Raw genomic sequence first — 18,562 nt, 5'->3', positions numbered from 1 at the left:
CTCTTGACGTACCTACCCACCAATCATGAATATACCACTACATTTTTTGGGAATTTTTCTCATTTTGTGAATCAGAAGTGGAGTACTGCCTTTCTTTTTAGATTTAAGGTTTACTGTGTGAGCCAACTCTGGCGGAATACATTGTCAGGTCGAGAGTTTGACCAGAACAGTACATCTACTAAAAGATAACACATGTTCAAAGATGAGCTCAACTCGTGTGAAACAATGTGTATGTATATAATGGTCTTTCCCAAGTAGTGAAATTAATTGTTCATCAACATATATATAAATCTCAAAGTTTGCAATAAAACCAATTGGCCAGCATGAAGCTAGAAATGCCTAGCTGTTTCGGAAATTATCCTTTGAAATATTTGTATTTATATACAACATGCAGTCTAATATTTTGACAGCTATTTATCTAATAAAAAAACAACCTAATCTCAAAAAACAAAGGGTGCATCATTTAAATTTAATTCGTTCGCCCATGATAGTTTTAAAATTAATCTCCCTTTTCAAACTTCACCTGCTTATAATTATACAAATAATTAAATCAAATTAAATATGCACTAATATTTATTTTAACCTCTTCTATGACAACTGTAATCTTTTTATTTCACGTTAAGTTGTCGTGTAAACATATAAATATATATATGGGTATTTGGTAAATGTAAACATCCCATTATTAAGCATTATTTGTATGGTGCAAAGTGACAATGGGCACGTAACTCGTTACTTTGTATATGGATCTTCTCGTGGATACTTTTTTTGAGAACGTAGAAGCAACAGGAAAAGGGTTAATTATATAAGAAAAAGAAATAATTTAAAGCAAAAGTAAAAAAGTGGGAAAAATAAAGCAACAATTAAAGTAAAGTTTGCGGAAAGTCCATGATATTTTGGAGAGGGCACAGCCTACAGTTTCCCTTTGACAAGTTAGTGGAGTCATATCAACACTACTTTAATCAAAACAGGGTGGCCTTGGCTGTGACAAGCCTATTTAATTAAGTTTAATTAAACCAAATGAGAATCACTACTAAAGATCACACTTTTAATTAATTAGGTCCAAAGCTATAACTCTAAATCTTTTTCACTCTCACGAACTACAATATATATTATTGATCTCTCTTTTATTGTTCTCTCTTTAGATCCCTAATTAAGCTAGCTGAAATTAAATTTTGTCTTAAATATAATATTTCAATTCATTTTATTTATTATTATATTTAATATTTTTAAAACTAATTTACTCATCTTATAAAATGATATAATAGTATAATGTTATACAGGAATATTTTAAAAAATTATGTCATATTTGTTGTAAATTAATAATTTATTTAATTTTCTTAATATATTTAAATTAATTAAATAGTTCTTATATTAAACAAAATGATGATATGTTTGAAGTTGAGATCCATAAATTTCCATCAAATTTTTCTTTTGTTTTTTTTCCCCATATATTTCACCTTTTTATGGTTTTTTTTAATAAAACATAAAATCTCCTCTCTTTCTCTTGGGGGGGAAAAAAAGTAAACCTCTCAACTTTAAGGGATCCATTTTCAATTTAATTTGTCGCCAAACATGGGCTATATATATGCATGTGCCAGACACACACACAAAGAAGAAGAGATGCTTGATTTGAAGTCTATGGAGCATAATAATATAATTAATTACTTTGTAGATGCAAAGATTCAAAATTATTCCAACACAAGGTGTGCTCAAGGATGTCCCAGGGATATTCAATTACAATTGTTCCCCGCATACGGTATGTAAGGACATGTACACCAATTAATTTGTATATTCATTAACTTTATAATATATATTCCAATTAAAATCCTTATATTATCGCATATATTTTAAAGTACATATATATGTATATGAATTTTATATTATCTCAAACATTCTTGCACAGAATTACCACCCTCATATATTTTCATTATTTTCAGTTTCAGAATAAGAGATACTCACGTGTGACATTGAAAGCACGAGGAGAAAGAAACAATGGATAGCCAATTGCGTCCTTTAATTTTTTTTTTTATTGCAATGATCATAGAAAAACAATAATAAACTTAATTACAAATTCATATAATGCACAAAGGAACGAACTGATTATTATCAACATATCAATATCCAGTTTTTTTTTTCCCCCCTTTTTGCCAAAACAGAGTCCACGAGCCATATCCAAAACTGCATAATTAGCACGGCGGAGATCATGAATAATTTTATGTTCAAGCTTGCTTCTTCAGATCCTTGTAAAACCTCATTATAAACTCCTCCGCCGCCTTGTCCACTTGGTGATCCCTGTCCTGGTCGCCGTCTTGCACTGGGAACGGCGAGTCTGTCACCCTCAGCTGCCTCACCGTTGTACTCCTTCCGAACCCTGGAAGCGCCGGCGAAGTTTCCAGCATATCCTTGTTCCAGTTGTTGTTAGGACCATTGTTGTTATCTAGCATCTCCAACGACGCCTTGAGCGCATTACTGATGGCCACCATGTCGTCGTCCTGAGTATGCGGCGCGTGAGCACATGCGAAGAAGAAGGGATTGTGGCTGTGGCGGCGATGGTGGCCGTTATGGCGCTTTGGGAAGAAGCTGTAGTTGGGAGTGTTGCTGCAGCTGAACTCGTACTCTCGTCCGGCAGAGAAACGGAGGTCAGGGTTGTCGGAGGAGGTGGGGCTGCCGTGGTGGTGGTGGAACATGAGGTTGGCGATGGCCTTTCCGGCGAGCTTGCCGCGGCGTTTGAGCATCATGTTGAGGTCCATCATGATTTTGCCCTTGGATATGCCTTTTCTGAGCATGAAGAAGGAAACGCAAACCATGTTCCACACTCTCTTAGCTATTTCTGGCATGTTGCTCTCCATTTCTATAATACTGTACTTTTCTTCACAATTTTAGAGAGAGAGAGAGAGATACTGGTTTTCTTTCCAAGTCTTGAGAGAGAGAGAGAGAGGAAGAGATGTACTTCTGATTTCTGAACTCCGAATCTGAAGAGGCAGGGCCTGTGGGTTCTATATTTATGGCGGGGAAAAGTTAATTAGAGGGTAAGGAGGTAGAACTGTAGAAGAAAGAAAGACGAAAGGGAAAGGGGTGCCTTTGGGCACGCGTGGGTGCAGAGAAACTCGGTGTTACCATCTTTTTTATTATTTTATTTATTTTTATTTGACGCAGTTGCATTATCGGCGGGGTTCTGCCAGGCTAAGTTAAAGGTCACGTGACATTTTGCCGATTTCAGAAGAAACCTCACGTGAGCTTCAGTCTTCAAGTGTGGGCAACGGGGGCTAGCGGCTAAGGTACAATTTGGCATTGCTTCTTGGTCGGTTTGCGTTTTATGATTTATTATTCGGGTGAATTATATATTCAAAAAGTATCATTTCATCTATTTTTTAATCAATTTTTATAAAATCCATCCTTAATGTCTTTAGTTTAATAATTCTTTTAAATTTAATTAAACACAATATCCTTTAAATTAAATTTTCAATTTTATTTTTGAAATGTCTAATTTGTTCAAAGGGAGTTGGATAAATTTAGGAAATATTTTTTGTGATGATATTTTTAACCTGTACAGTGGAAAAAAGATAAAGAGAATTGAAGGCATGGTGAAGATTACACAATTTGGATCTTTTAGAAAGGAATAGAAGAAGATCGAAAAGGATGCTCAATAAGGTTATCAAACAGGGTATTTTGATTAAGAACACGTCTAAAGATTTAATTATTGATAGAGTATAATGGCATCATACAATTTATATAGCCGACTCCACCTAATTGGTGGGATAATGCTTGTTATTGTTGTTTGGGAAAAAAAAAGAGGAAGCAAAGTACAGTGTAGTAAAATCTTATATCTAACAAATTCGTAAAAATTTGTAATTAAGACGCCATGTTTTTTTAAAGCACGTATAAATTTATTTTCGAACATGAAATGAAGATGCTTTTCCTAAAAAATGAAGCGTGCAACCTTGTTTCCCAGTAGCTTATGGCCATAGTCGTTCCGAGCAGGCATACTCACACATATGTTCTTTTGCAGAGTCTTGCATATGTTTACTTTACGATAGGAATTGTCGTTTTTAAGAGTCACTTGAGGCCTTAACCTCATCCTTATCCGTGACCTTTGTCATAATTATATTCAAGGTTTCTTCTCCGTAACACCCAAGAAAAAAAAGCAATACTTAATATATAATTTTCAGGATCTCACAATTATTCATCACTGATATTATAACCTATCGCCTTTACATCCAAAGCTCAGTATTCTAAAATTTTATAATTCAAGTGGGATTTCCATACTTGTCTTATATCCCCAAATGGATCTATATATGTGTGGCAAGTGAATTAATAATGAAGAGAGACGTGGATTTTTTTGAATTAAATTCCCTTCATAATTGATTTTTTTTCCCTAATTCATAGCTCAAATTAGTTCATTCAGAATATTCAGCCATATACATATTGCTCCAAACTAATACATGAGAATGTTAGGTTAGAACTAAGAAGTTGCCACCTCGAGCTCCAGCAGGTTTCCTTTCGTTTACATATAAAAATACTTTCCCCGTATTATATTTCTCCCCACTTTACCTTAAAAGTTTATCTGAGCACTTTGTACGTGGCATTATATGAATTTGTGTGGTTTTTTTTTTGGTTGGGTAAAGGCTTAAAACTTGGCTGTATTCAAAAGCACGCGAACCCAAAGCAGCTCTAAGTGCATTAATTTATTTTTGTTAAAGCTGGAAATAAAGAGAAAAACCAGCTCCACTTTTCCTTTTTTCTAGCCATTATATAGAGAGGGATTCTTATAATGCTTTCGTCTTTACCAAAGTTACTTGCCAAATTGAAACAACAATCTAAGATTTACTTAGTGGATGAGGATCAATCTAATCTTGATGGAGCAGCTTCTTATATTAGTGCTAATTAATTATTATCATGATTTCACTTCAACATTGATTAGACTGTGAAAAGGTTTAATTCGCATTCATTTGATCACAATGCAACACGTTATATATATGGTCTTCTGGATGATCTAGGTTTATTAATTAATCAAAGACTCCTTAATTCACTAAATTAGACAGTGCTCCAAATCAACACAACTAACGTTATATATATTACAAACAAATAACAAATTCTGAAGAAATTAATTAATGCTAATTTAATCAACAAATTAAACTGAATTATTATCTACAAAATAATGCAGTCCCGTTTTTTTTTTTAAAAAAAAACCGCCATATAACTCACAAGAATGGATAGCCATGAATTTGGAACGAAGTTAATCCCACAGATCACACTCGTACACAGACAGACGGGGACTAAAATAATATTAATATTTTCAAATTCTTTTTTTTTTTTGTGAACAATACTTTCAAATGCTTGTAATTATATTCTTGTTTTTTAACCTCTTCTAATAATGTAATCGATATTCGTGGATTGAGGTTTAAGCGATTACTTAGTACAAAATGTGAAGGGGTAACCTTTTACTTTGTAGGGGGACGTTTCTTGTGGGTAGTTTCTTAACTTGACAGCTAGAAATCCAAAAAGCAAATGTAAAAGTAAGTTTAATATTCGAAGAGAAGGACCAGCCTCTGTGTGTGTGTGTGTGGTCCTAGGCTCCATTAGTTTCATTGGCATGCTTTGTATTTGACCTGTGCACTTTGTTTTGCGCTATATCTAATTTTATAAGCAATAAGATTGAAACCAAAAGGATCTAATTTTCTTGGGGAAAACACTAACAGCTTGGTCATATATATATGCGTGTGTCTGTGTGTGTGTGTATTAGATTATTCAGCGGACAATGGAATTATATTTTATAATAAGAAAAAACGATTAAGAAACCTGCTCCACTAACAGATAACCCTTAACTTCATCCATTATCCTCTATCTTTAATGTCTCAAAAAGCAGCATTAAAATATTTAATACATTTTAGGATCTAACAATATTATTTAATTCAAACATTATCTTGGCCTTACATTACCTCCAACAACAAAAAAAAAAGAAAAAAAGCTCACTCTAAAATTTAATTAATTTATACTACTCCTACATGCCTTGTCATTAAGCCTGAAGGATTATGTACACAAGAAACACAGACACACACAAAATTAAAGTCATAATAATTTTTTATTCTTGGATGAAAATACTTAATTATTAAAACGCTAATGTTATATCCAGTTATTCATGAATATGAATCAATGAGCGATGGGGAAAAAATGATGTTACCTTTAAATTTAAGAACATTAACTTTCTTATTGAGTAATTTCAAATTAATTTGAAATATTCAGTCATGCATATAACTTGAGATTAATAGACAAGACTGGAAGAAGCTGCCACCTTCTACTCCAGCAGCCTTTGTTTGGTCAAATGATTAAGATAATATATGAGGATCGTGAAGCTTCTACTTAAGTCTAATCATCATGATTTTACTTAAAGATCCCTTAAGATTATAAAGGTAATTACATAATGAAGACATTTGATTTCAGAATGCTACACGCATATCCATTAGTAAGGTTGATTTTGATGTTCCATTTATCGTTATTTACAGTGATTATGGAAAGACCTTTGATATATTATTTGGATGCTATCCAAGTGCCATAAATCAAATGGTTTATTTAGAAAGATAACACAATTTGTAGTTTGTTTAACTTTGTGTGATTAATTATATATGATAATTAATGGAAAGAGATCTAGAAAATCTAAAGTTCCACTAAAAAGACAGCATGGGAGTTAAACGTTGTTGTTATGGCATAATTTAATAAAGAAAAAAAGTGGTTTAATTACGGGTAAACTTAAGTAAATATATTAGAAAACAAAAATCTTCAATTATTGAGCACTAAGTTGAACTCAAAGCCTTAAGTAAATATATTAGAAAACAAAAATCTTCAATTATTGAGCACTAAGTTGAACTCAAAGCCTTAAGTAAATATATTAGAAAACAAAAATCTTCAATTATTGAGCACTAAGTTGAACTCAAAGCCTTAAGTAAATATATTAGAAAACAAAAATCTTCAATTATTGAACACTAAGTTGAACTCAAAGCCTTAAGTAAATATATTAGAAAACAAAAATCTTCAATTATTGAGCACTAAATTGAACTCAAAGCCTTCCAACCACTTCTCTTTGTTTCTTGTCATTTTCAAGGCTAGCTTTTTGCTACAATCTAAATCTAGAAGCAATTATATTTCATTTTATCCTTAAAAACTAAATGTACGAAACTGAATTATTTGAAGGTGCCTTTTTTTGGGGTTTTGTTTTCAGTCACAAATCCTATCCAAAAGAAAGTTGTAATGTCACCAAATAATTTAAGCTTCATTCATCAGAGAATCTAACGGATAGCTGAGGATATCCAATAAATTATCTTTGCTCAAACATATAATACTTTATACTAAAAAAGAAAAAGAATGAATTAGCGATGAAATCTAGTGACCAAATTTCTGTCGATTATCAGTTTAATTAGTGATTAAATTCTGTCACTAATTAATATGTTAGTCTTTTTGTGATAGAATTTACAAATTTCATTACTAAATATCAGTGTTAATTCATTGTTTCTTTACTGTGCTAGTTTTTATACATCTAAATTATTAAATTAATTCATATACCACTGTTTAAAATAAAATAAAATAAATATTTAATTATGAATCTTTCTAGCGGTTGAATAGAGAAAACTTTAACCAATTAGGGAAGAACAATGGAAGAGCACCGCACATATTAATATTTTAAGACTCGCGCCTTGTACCCTAGTAAAAACAAGTTGATGGGTCCTATAGTAATAATTTTTGTAAATATATATTAGATATTTTATATATTTATGAAGAAAGTGTTCCATAAACCATATTATTAACTAGATTTATGAATAGGAAGGTAAACTATATATTCATAAATATGAAAAGATAAATATGAATGGATGGAATGAGTGTAAGGGTTATTTTAATTTGCTCTTGGTTCCCCTTTAAACCGATCCCCAAATCTCATAATACATTTATTAATCACTGCCTGAGTGAAAAAAAACACAGAGAGAGAGAGAGAAGATTAGGATCCGCTTCACATACTTTAGTTAACGTAACAAGCTCAATTTCACAACTAAAAGGTTTCCAGTTATTTATTTATTTATTTCGTGACATATTTTAGAAATTAGAAAATATAAAAAGTATTTTTAATCTATTATATAGGGTTTTGAAAATGAAAGCTGTCTTTGAATTTTATATATATGCTACCTCTAGTTTTTTAATATAAGAACTAATTGACTAATTGAGTATATTAAGAAAATTAGTTAAGTTAGTCATTTGTAATAAATAGATATTATTTTCTTAAAATACCTTTGCTAATCAAGCGTACTAACTACAACTATCATTTGATTACACTTTAATATGTGCAATTACTACAAAAGCTATTTTAAAAAATAAATAAATATGAAAAATAAAATAATTAGAGTTTTATATTTAAAATCAAAATAAAAATTAAATTAACTCTGATATTAAAGATAAAAAATACTACTATGGGACTAGAGCCGGGAAAACGGGCCGAGCCCGTCGGGCCGGCCCTTTTAGGCCCTGAAATTATGAGGGCCGGGCTTGATATTTTTCTCTTAAAATGAAACATAAGCCCTGGAGGGCTGGCCCTGGAGGGCTGAGGGCTTAAAAGGGCCGGCCCTGGAGGGCCACGGGCCGGCCCTTTTAAGCCCTTTTATATTTTTTTATTTTTAAAATTTTTTTATATAATATTAATGTTATTAATTTTTTACATTGTTAATAATATTTCAAATATTTAGTTATTATTATCATTTTAAAAGTAAATTTAGTTTTAGATAATAATTTATCCAATTAAATTTTTAAAAAATGGGTTAATTTGGACTTTAATAATGATTTGATTTATATTATATGCGTTGATATTTTTAAACTATATATATATATTTGATAATAGAATATTTTTATACTTATATAACTTGTGATTCTATAATTTGAATTAGAAATTCATGAGTTTTAACAGCAATGTTTCTCACATTAAAGTAAAAAAATAGTTAGATTGCAAAATTTAAAAATAAAATTCTTATAAAGAAGAAAAACTTGATATTTTTGTTACGAAAGAAAAGTATACTTATGAAGAAAAGTAATTAATTATAGTGATGATGAAGTTTCAAAAGATTAATAATAGTGTTTATTTATTGCACAATTGCATTATAGATAAAACTTTAGATGTTGTTATCTTGTTAATGAATGTTTTAGATGTTGATGAATATTTATATATGATGATATTTTATATGTGACTTAATTTTATTCATATTTATGTCTTTTATTAATAATTTCATTGATTTATTTTTATAAAAAATATGATAAATATAAAAAATAGTATTTTTTCTTAAACGGGCCAAAAGCCCGCGGGCCGGCCCTGGCCCTGTAGCTTAAGGGCCGGGCCTAGCAAATTGGGGTATTTTTAAAATTTCAGCCCTGGAGGGCCGGCCCTTTTAAGCCGGCCAGCCCTGAAGGGCCGGGCCGGCCCTGATTCCCGGCTCTATATGGGACCATCTTGTTTGCGTGGCGAGGAGGAGAATGCTTAGTAGGAAAGAAATGAGCTTTTCTTTCTTTTCTTCTTTTTTGGGCTCTGGGCGCGTAGGGCCCACCCTTTCCTTTCGAATGTTGCATTTTTGCCGTCCTGCAGTTCCCATTTATAACTTTATAGAATGATCAATCTTTCAAACAGCCATGACATAATACATTTTGTTGTATTGATTAATTCAATAAGATTACTTAATTAAACCTTATTAATGATAATAGTAGTTCGGACAATAAAATCGCTGACCAACGGTCTTAAGAATTAATTTACTTTGAATCTCTTAAACTTTTCAATTATTTGCTGAACGTATGAATTTAAAGTTTTAAACTATCGGTTAAAGGCAATTCCATATCCCTCTTTTATTACGCCCAAAAAAAAAGTGAGCGAGTAAAACGGAATCTTGATTGTTAAAATTAGTAAAATCATATGCCAAACATAGAGCTGCTTAGCATTAATATATTTGCTATTATTAGTCCTATACGGCTACACTATAGTATTTAATTTTTCATTAATAAGTTGCGCTATTTAAATTAATTATAAGAAGAAGAGCCTGGTCAAAAAATGGAGAAGAGGAAGAGCAAGTAATGCAGACCAATTAAACAATATTAGAAACATGGTATTGGTAATACTACCTCCGATCCTAATTATAAGAGTTAGTTGACTCATTTGAGGAGATTAAGAAAAGAAGTTAAGTTAGTTATTTGTCATCAATAGGTGTTATTTTTCCTAAAATATCCTTGCTAATCAAGTGTATTAGCTAGAACTACCATTGTTAGAAGAATTAGCTTGAAAAAAATACATAAATATTAGAGACAAAATGGATTAGAGATTTAGGACAAAAATAAAAGTCAAATAAGATTTTATATTAATGACCGAAGGTAGTAGTACTGTATTAATTGAGATGAATCATGAATAGATTTAATTTCACATGAAGGATGACGAAATAATAAATTTTAAAAAAAAACCACACACAGAGGCCTCATTTTTCAGAGTGCAAGTAACTAAAGTTATGGCTTTATACGAATTTCATTGCCGCTCCTTTTTACTGTGCATCATAAAAGTCAAAAACACACGACTACCAAGCAAGCATATTTAGCATGCAAATTAAATTCATAATATTAATTAATTAATTAAGTGTTACAGCTTTAATTTGCCTGCAAGTAACCAACAATCCAGCTATCCGACATTCAAAATTATTGTTGGCTATCCAAATCAACATTTTTTTTTACATGAAAGGTCCCAGCTGCCTCATATTTTTACCTTCATTTAAATCAGCTGGCTGCAATTAATATTTGTCTTATGAGACCACCAAATCCCATCACTCTTTCACTGCTTTTCCCGGACGATCTCTTTGTATATATAAGCACACACATCAATCAATTTCCATTCATATATAGCTACTGTTTACCATTAGTGAATCAATAATTAAAATATACTGTAGCTACTAATCTGCTTAGCTTTGCAAGCACATAAATCTACTTGCAATAACTATTATATACACGCCTAGCTAAATGTTAACACTAATTAAACTACTAACTCGATGTGTTTTTCAAAATTTCCGAGAATTAAAAGAAATTGAGATTTAATTATTGTACTTATTCATGGTCGGAAAAAAGTGACCATTGTTTGCACAACCTTTTCTTCTACAGAGTAGTAAGATTTATGGTGACAGCTAACTAAAAAAGTTGATTTTATAAGATTTATCGTGACAGCTAACTAGAAAAGTTGATTTTATAGCCAAACATTAATTCATCCAACCAATCTCGGTAATTCGGTAAAGCTATTCTTCATTCGTCACGACTGAGAATTAATAACCTTTTCAAACTTCAACAGCTTAATCACGACTAATAATTTGCTTTCTCTACTAATCTTTTGTTTCGTAACACATACACACACTAGTATTATTAGCAGCTAGGTAAAAAAATGTGATCACCTGTTTTCTTCGTAAGTGGATTTGGGAGACTTTGTTTGATAGGAGGAAGTGGTTGTTATGTAAAGACTTGGAAAGGTCAAAAGAATGAAAAGAATGGCAATAAAGCAAAAGCAATGGAGAGTAGACTATGGAAACCAAATGAGAAAGGCTACATTATGTTCAAGGGAAAAAAGCAGACAATGGTTTCTCTTTGAGATGTTAGTGCGATCATGTAGGGACACATGACATTAGGGGAAATAGTGCTGGCCCTTGGCTGTGAAATCCGATTTTACTATACAAACAAACAACAAGCCTTATCCCACTAGGTGGGGTCGGCTACATGAATCACACGACGCCATCGTGCTCTGTCAACAACCCAATCCTTAGATATGTTGTTGATTAGGAGGTCTCGTTCAATGACCTCATTCAGCGTTCTTCTCGGTCTTCCCCTGCCTCTTTTTATGGAAATCCGATTTTACTATAAACCAAAATAATGTTTTAAGAAAATTTTTACACATTCATAAACAACAATTAGTGTATCTAATTAATCACTAACTGTGCCGTCATTATAAATCGACATATGATATAAAGCTCCAAGTTAGGAAGTTGCACTGATATTTAACCAGAGAATAGTTACCTTTGGATCACTTCGTACGATACAAGCCTCATAGTCTAGCTTCATTTTCATGTGTGTGTGTGTGTATTTTGTTCAATTGTGCAAATATGAGTAGACTAAAGTTAATATGGGAAGTCTTCATATTGAATAAAATTAGACTTAGTAAGCAACACATAATGCAATAAAATGATTCATGAACTCTCGCTTTAAGATTTTGAGTTAAAATGAGGAATCCTCCTTTACTTATTACCCATTTCTCTTCTGTCCCGTTTTTGGCTTCACTCCTCGTTCCTAACAAATTTATAACTTAGATATGAACAATTTATTATGAATATAATTTCATATTTTAATTGATATAAAGTGCGAAATAAAATGCTCTTGCTGGAAGTAGGAACTTGGAACAGAACAAGAAAAGAGCTGAAGAGATGACATAAATTGTAGCCGAAATGTTCAGTCAAAATAAGAATATTGATATAAATTTCAGATTTTTTTTTCTTTATTTATTGAGCATAAAACAATTAAAAGTACAAATATATGTCAGAAACAACAACTTCGAAATCAAAATCCCCAACCTACAAAAGGTGAAAGCTGAGGTTGGGATGATTATCATCAACATATATCCAAATTTGCTTTGATGTTAATTTTACGGTTAATGAATCATAATTAACATTTAACCCGGAGTAACTAATCCAAAGTTGCTCATTAACCCTGCTGCTTCCTTAACTCCTTGAAGACCCTCTCTATGTACTCCTCCGCCGCATTGTCAACCCGGTGGTCCCCGTCATCGCTGCCGTCTTGCACCGGGAACGGAGAGTCCGTCACCCTCAACTGTCTCACCGTCGGGGTCCGTCCAAACCCGGGAAGTGCCGGCGACGCGTCTACCGCATGTTTGCATTTTTGGTCATCGAGCTTGTCCAACGCCACCTGAAGAGCATTATTAACCGTCACCACATCATCGTCCAGCGTGAGCGGCGCGTGAGCGCAGGTGAAGAAGCGACGGGGATGACGTTTGGAGAAGAAGCTGTAGTTGGGTTTGTTGCTGCAGCTGAACTCGTACTCGCGGGCGGTGGAGAACCGCAAATAGGTGTCGTCGGAGGCTGTGGAGCTCCCATGGTGGCAATGATGGTGGTGGGTGATGAGATCGGCAATGGCTTTTCCGGCGAGCTTGCCGGGGCGTTTGAGCATGAGGCTGAGGTCCATCAAGAGTTTTGGTTTGTTGAAGCCTTTTCGGAGCATGAAGAAGACAAGGCGTACCATGTTCCACACTCTCTTGGATAGTACTGGCAAATTGCTTTCCATCTCTCTGTATTATATATTGAACAAGACTTTGTCTGCAGGTTTAGAGAGAGAGAGAGAGGGTTAGGAGGATTCTTCTGTTGTGTTGCCTAGAGAGAGAGAGAGAGACTAAAGCGATGAATTGAAGAATGAAGAGGAGAGGGCAAGAGTATGTGTATATATATAGAGGGCAAAAGGAGTGTTTGTTGTATCCCTATGATAACCAGTGGGTGCATCCATATTCAGTGTTACCTTCTTTTTTTAATAAAGAGATTTCTGTTTTCTTTTTTTGAAAATAAACCTTTCATTATTAGAACGTGTTTTAATTAAACAGGTTTAAACCAGACGGAAAGCAATTCATGTATCTCCCTTTTATCACGCCAAACAACGTGTGCGAGTGGAAGAATCTTCTTGATTGTTAAAATTAGAAAATTCATATGGTGGCTGCTTTAATTAGCTTTAATATTTGCCATTATTAGTACTTCTATATTATATCTTCATCCATATATACATATATATATATGTATATATGGATAAAATTCACCGTACGTTAAAAAGTTAAAACATTTCTTTAACTTCTGTATTTGTTAGAAGAAAGAAAGAAATTTGTAAGCGGTCAGCATACCGAAGATTCAATAATTCACTGAATTAAATAATTAATATTTATAAACCATCCGTATTGGTGCCTTTGTCCTTAAGAACACGGCTATCGCACGCATGTTCAATTTAAATTGTTCTCTTTATATATTAAAAAAATATAATATCATAAGTTATATATAATATATTGTACTATTTGGAAATTACTTCTCCAATCCTAAAGTAAAACACATCTTGATCCTAAATATTTGTCATCCATTTTATAGCGCATAATGTAAATTATACTATAGAATGAGTTCTATATATTAAAAAAATATGAATTTTGTAATATTTCTTGAACTCGATGTATTTCATGAGGCACACGCCTAGGCCTAGCTTTAATAACAACGCGCGTGCAAAAAAGATGGTGAATTAGGAAAGGCTTGACAACTGTGTAGGAAATAGTGATGGGGTGGGCTTAATTAGAAAAATCATATATATGCTATACAGCTGCTTAGCAATAATATAATATATTTGCTATTAATAATTAGTCCTATACTCTATTATTTCTTCATCACCATACATATATTAATTCGCCAATATTCACGTATAACCTTCTTTGTTGATAAATTAGCTTTTAATTTGTATTTGTGGAGAAGGAAATATGTATATATATTTTGTAGTCAAATGGAAGAAGAATATTCACTTTATAATGAGTAAATAACGTTAACGCGTAAGCCGTGTTTGTCTTTCCCCTTAAGAATGCCGCTCTCTCAGACGGGTTCCATTTAAATTGTTCTGTTTTGCAGGGGAAAAAAACACTACGATATATATATAATTTATATGTAATAAATTGCACTATTCATAAATTATAAACTCGTAAAATAAAGTAAGTTACTCCTCTCTCCTTAATATAAATTCTACTTAATTAATTTAGATAGATTAATAAAATAAAACAAATTAGTTAATTATAATAAATATGATATTGTCTTTCTAAAATACTCCTGAGTAATATTGAATTATATATTACTACATCCGATCCTTATATATAAGAGTTTATTTGACTTTTATTTTGATCTTAAATGTAATATTCCAATCCATTTTGTCTTTCATATTTATCTATTTTTTTAAGATAGTTTTTGTAATAATGGTAGTTTTAACCTAAGGATGAAAACAAGCCAGGCCAGGCTTTGTCCTTAACAGGCCAAGCCTATTTAGTAACATGTTGGCTTGAGCTTAGCATGTGGCCTGTAATAGGTTTTTTTTTTTTTTTCTGTCTGAGCCTGGCCTATATAAAGGTCTGGCTTAGCCTGAGCTTGTTAAAGAAACCTGTAATTTTAAAATTTTCAAAATGCATAGTAAAAAATACATAGTCTAATAAAAATGTAAAATATACATACTATATAATAATTATTTTTTATTATTCATAAGTAATATTTTGAATCTTGATTACAGTTAATATTATTAAAAACAAGTTATAATCAAAATTTAAAATAAGACTAGATATAAGCACAAAATAAAAATTAAAAATAAGATAAAAACAGGCTAGGCTAGGCCTAACAGGCTTTCCAAAAAGCCTAGGCCTGGCCCATTAGGCCATTAGGCTAAACAGATCATCAAAGAGGCTTGAGCTTTTTTCTATTTTGAAACAGGTCAGGCCAAACCAAGCCAAATACAAGTCAAGTTGTAGGCCCCTGACAGGCCGCCTGGCCTATTTTCACCCCTATTTTAACCAATACACTTGATTAACAAGAGTATTTTACAAAAAAAAAACAACAACACCTATTTATTACAAATAACAAACATAACTAATTTTTTTAATCTACTCAAATCAGTCAACTAGTTCTTATATTATAAGGATCGGAGGTAGTAATTTATAATTTATGTAAATTAATTAGTTTTAAAAAAATAAATACTGTAAGAGAAAAAATTGATTAATGTTATCAAATATAATTGTTGATGATAGATGGGAGGAGTCGTAAATTTGAATTGTCTGGATTTTACGTTTGTTTTTTATATATTAATTTTTATCTTAGATGAGGACAAACTCATTCAATAACCAGCCAGAAGAAGAAGTAAGGCAGACAAATTAAAGAATATTTTAATATGTTGATAGCTGTACCAATTGAGATGAAAATTTCATGTGAAGCACGACGAAATAAGAAAGAAAGAAAAAAGGCCAAAGAAGAATTCAAAAAAAAAAAAAAACGCAGAGGACAGAGGCCTCATTTTTCATAGCATCAGTACCAAACCTTTACGAGTTTCTTTGCTGCTCCTCTTCGTTCTGCACCATAAGTTAACGTTACGTTTATAATAATTAATTAATTAATTAGTGCTACAACTTTAATTTACATGACATTCACAATTATTGTTGGCTCCAAATCAACGTGTTTTTTTAACCTTCATTTAAATCAGCTGGATCCAATATTAATTAATTGTTTTATAGTAGACCACCAAATCCACCTCTCTTTCACCGCTTTTTTCACAACAATATAATTTTAACTGTTTTCTTAAATCACGTGATTTAGTTACCAGGCTCTTTAAAAAAAAGAAAAAACTAGAAGGAATACTACTTTTCATTAGTTAAACAATAATTAAACTGCAATTAATTAGTAGATCTTCTTAATCACTAAATGTGCTGTCAACATTAGTGGAATTTTTGTGCATTCATAAGCTGCAATTAGTACATCTAAATAATCACTAAATGTGTTGTCCTCATAGTAAATCAGTATATGTATAATACAAAACTTCAAATGTCGCATATAGATTTGCGAGATAAATTCTTTTTAAACTTACCTGAAGGTAAAAAGTCCCTATAAATTATTTAGTTCCTTAGAGCCAGCGATCTGTTATAAATTCTTCGTAGAGTTAGAATTAAAAAAAACAGAGCGCATATGTATACAGGCACACTAATGCATTTATGAATTCATTTTTTTTTTTTTGATATTTGGGAAAATGAAAAATACGAATAACAAGAGAAAAGCAAACACCAACTATCCTATTCCCTCATGAGAGAGCAAGGTGAGCACAGAATCAGGTCCCAAAACTTGGAAACCTGGTCCATCATTGAGGGCTCTCTTGGCAAGAGAATCTGCAAAGACATTGTCTTCTCTAGTGATGGAGCAGCATAGAACCTTCCAGTTCCTTTCAAGCATCTACTTGATCTCCATAACGATGTTCCATTCTTCGTGCATATCAGAAACATGCCCCAGGATTAACTCTAGCGCTTCTTGCGAGTCTGATCTAAGGATAACGTTCCGGTGACCTCCATCCCAAGCTCTTCTTAACCCAAGCAGGCAACCCCAAAGTTCTGCTGACAGAGAGTCACCCTCTTGGAGTCTCGAAGTGAAACCTTCTACAATCCGTCGCGTTCCATCCATCAGGATACCTCCACACGCAGCTTTATGAGATGTGTATGAATAAGCTCCATCCACTTCGACGATGAGGCTTGAAGGTAGGCTTCTATCACAGGAGCAAGTCTCATTCTTTGGTGGGTGTTTACACTAGTGGACTGCAACTTGTTAGCTGCATGGTTCATGCTACTAAGGATAGCCGAGGCATGCTCGTAGATTCTGTCAGTCTTCGCTGCATTATCGCCGTGAATTGCTTCATTTCTGTTCCTCCATAAGAGCCAGCACATAATCACAAACAATCCTTCCCAGTAACAATCCTCTCCCTTAAGGTTTTTTGTTATGTTCAGGAGAATCCAGCTTTGAAGGGAGCCGGAGGAAAAACAGTCTTGATAGGCGGGGCAGATGACCGAAGACCACAAATTTTTTACATGCTTGCAGTCTCGGAGGGCATGAAGAATATCCTCGGTGCCTTCATTGCATCTATCAAAGGTATCATTAGCATGAAGATGGCGCTTGAGCTTATGTTCGTTTGTTATGAGCCGTTCATGTGACATGTGCCAAGCAAAAGTTTTGCATCTTTGAGGAATTTTGAGCTTCCAAATGGTTGCCCAGTCCCCTAATATGTTATTTTGTACAGGCGATAAGCTCTCATAGGCTGAGTGAACAGTGAAGGAACCACTTTTGTTCCATCTCCAGCAGGCACAATCAGTACCAAATCTGTTCTTAGTGATTTGAATTCCTTCCTTTACCTTCTTCCAGCTCTGTTTGATGCCACTCCAAGTATTAGACCCTATCTTCTTGAAGTTAATATTTGGAAGAAGATCATTGCCGCATCCATATTTGGCTCTAATCACCTTTGCCCAAAGAGAATCACGGTCGTTGACTAGACCCCAGCCTAGTTTCATCATAAAAGCCCGATTCTGCTGTTTAATATGCTTCATGCCAAGCCCTCCAAGAGACTTTTTATTGCATACTGTTTCCCAAGAAATATTGTGCATTTTATATAAATTTCATATTTTATATTGATGTTTTATATATCTCCCTTGTTGCAAAATAAAATGCTCTTGTTGGAAAAGAAAAAGAAGAGAGCTGAAGAGATTATATAAATTGTAGCCGAAATGTTCAGTCAGACCAGGAAGTTCTTTTTTTTCCCCTTTATTTATTGAGTTTAAAACAATTAAAAGTACAAATATATGTCTGAAATAACAACTTTGAAAGCAAAATCCCCAACCCACAAAAGGTGAAAACTGAGGTTGGGATGATTATCAACAACATATATCCAAAATGGCTTTGATGTTATAATTTTACGGTTAATTAATCAT

General features: G+C 32.8%; 2 protein-coding genes and 1 long non-coding RNA gene across 3 annotated transcripts; 1 reads left to right on the top strand and 2 right to left on the bottom strand.

The window, feature by feature from the left end:
- Positions 1-2,138: 2,138 nt before the first annotated feature.
- On the bottom strand, positions 2,139-9,084 carry LOC114753535 (uncharacterized). The gene is made up of 2 exons (XM_028942219.1): positions 9,053-9,084; positions 2,139-2,859 (listed from the first exon to the last, which is right to left on the bottom strand). Exon 2 carries the CDS (start codon positions 2,847-2,849, stop codon positions 2,220-2,222), a length of 630 nt encoding a protein of 209 aa, XP_028798052.1. The 5' UTR covers positions 2,850-2,859; positions 9,053-9,084; the 3' UTR covers positions 2,139-2,219.
- On the top strand, positions 2,782-18,348 carry LOC114753537 (uncharacterized). The gene is made up of 3 exons (XR_003741010.1): positions 2,782-2,861; positions 3,796-3,810; positions 18,338-18,348. It is a non-coding gene; the product is annotated as an uncharacterized LOC114753537 (long non-coding RNA).
- LOC114753536 (uncharacterized) lies at positions 12,702-13,349 on the bottom strand. Its single transcript, XM_028942220.1, has one exon. The coding sequence runs from the start codon at positions 13,333-13,335 to the stop codon at positions 12,739-12,741; it is 597 nt and encodes a 198-aa protein (XP_028798053.1). The 5' UTR covers positions 13,336-13,349; the 3' UTR covers positions 12,702-12,738.
- Positions 18,349-18,562: the final 214 nt, after the last annotated feature.

The sequence above is a fragment of the Neltuma alba genome, unplaced genomic scaffold, assembly GCF_004799145.2.
Source record: "Neltuma alba isolate B1F8T4 unplaced genomic scaffold, ASM479914v2 tig00007971_pilon, whole genome shotgun sequence".
NCBI classification, from domain to species: Eukaryota; Viridiplantae; Streptophyta; class Magnoliopsida; order Fabales; family Fabaceae; genus Neltuma; species Neltuma alba.
Note: the sequence above shows the minus strand (reverse complement) of the source record. Positions and strands in the feature narration are given on the sequence as shown.

What these genes read in the sequence shown, in the direction of transcription:
- LOC114753535 (XM_028942219.1), bottom strand. Translation starts at nt 2,849, where the DNA reads ATGGAGAGCAACATGCCAGAAATAGCTAAGAGAGTGTGGAACATGGTT.
- LOC114753536 (XM_028942220.1), bottom strand. Translation starts at nt 13,335, where the DNA reads ATGGAAAGCAATTTGCCAGTACTATCCAAGAGAGTGTGGAACATGGTA.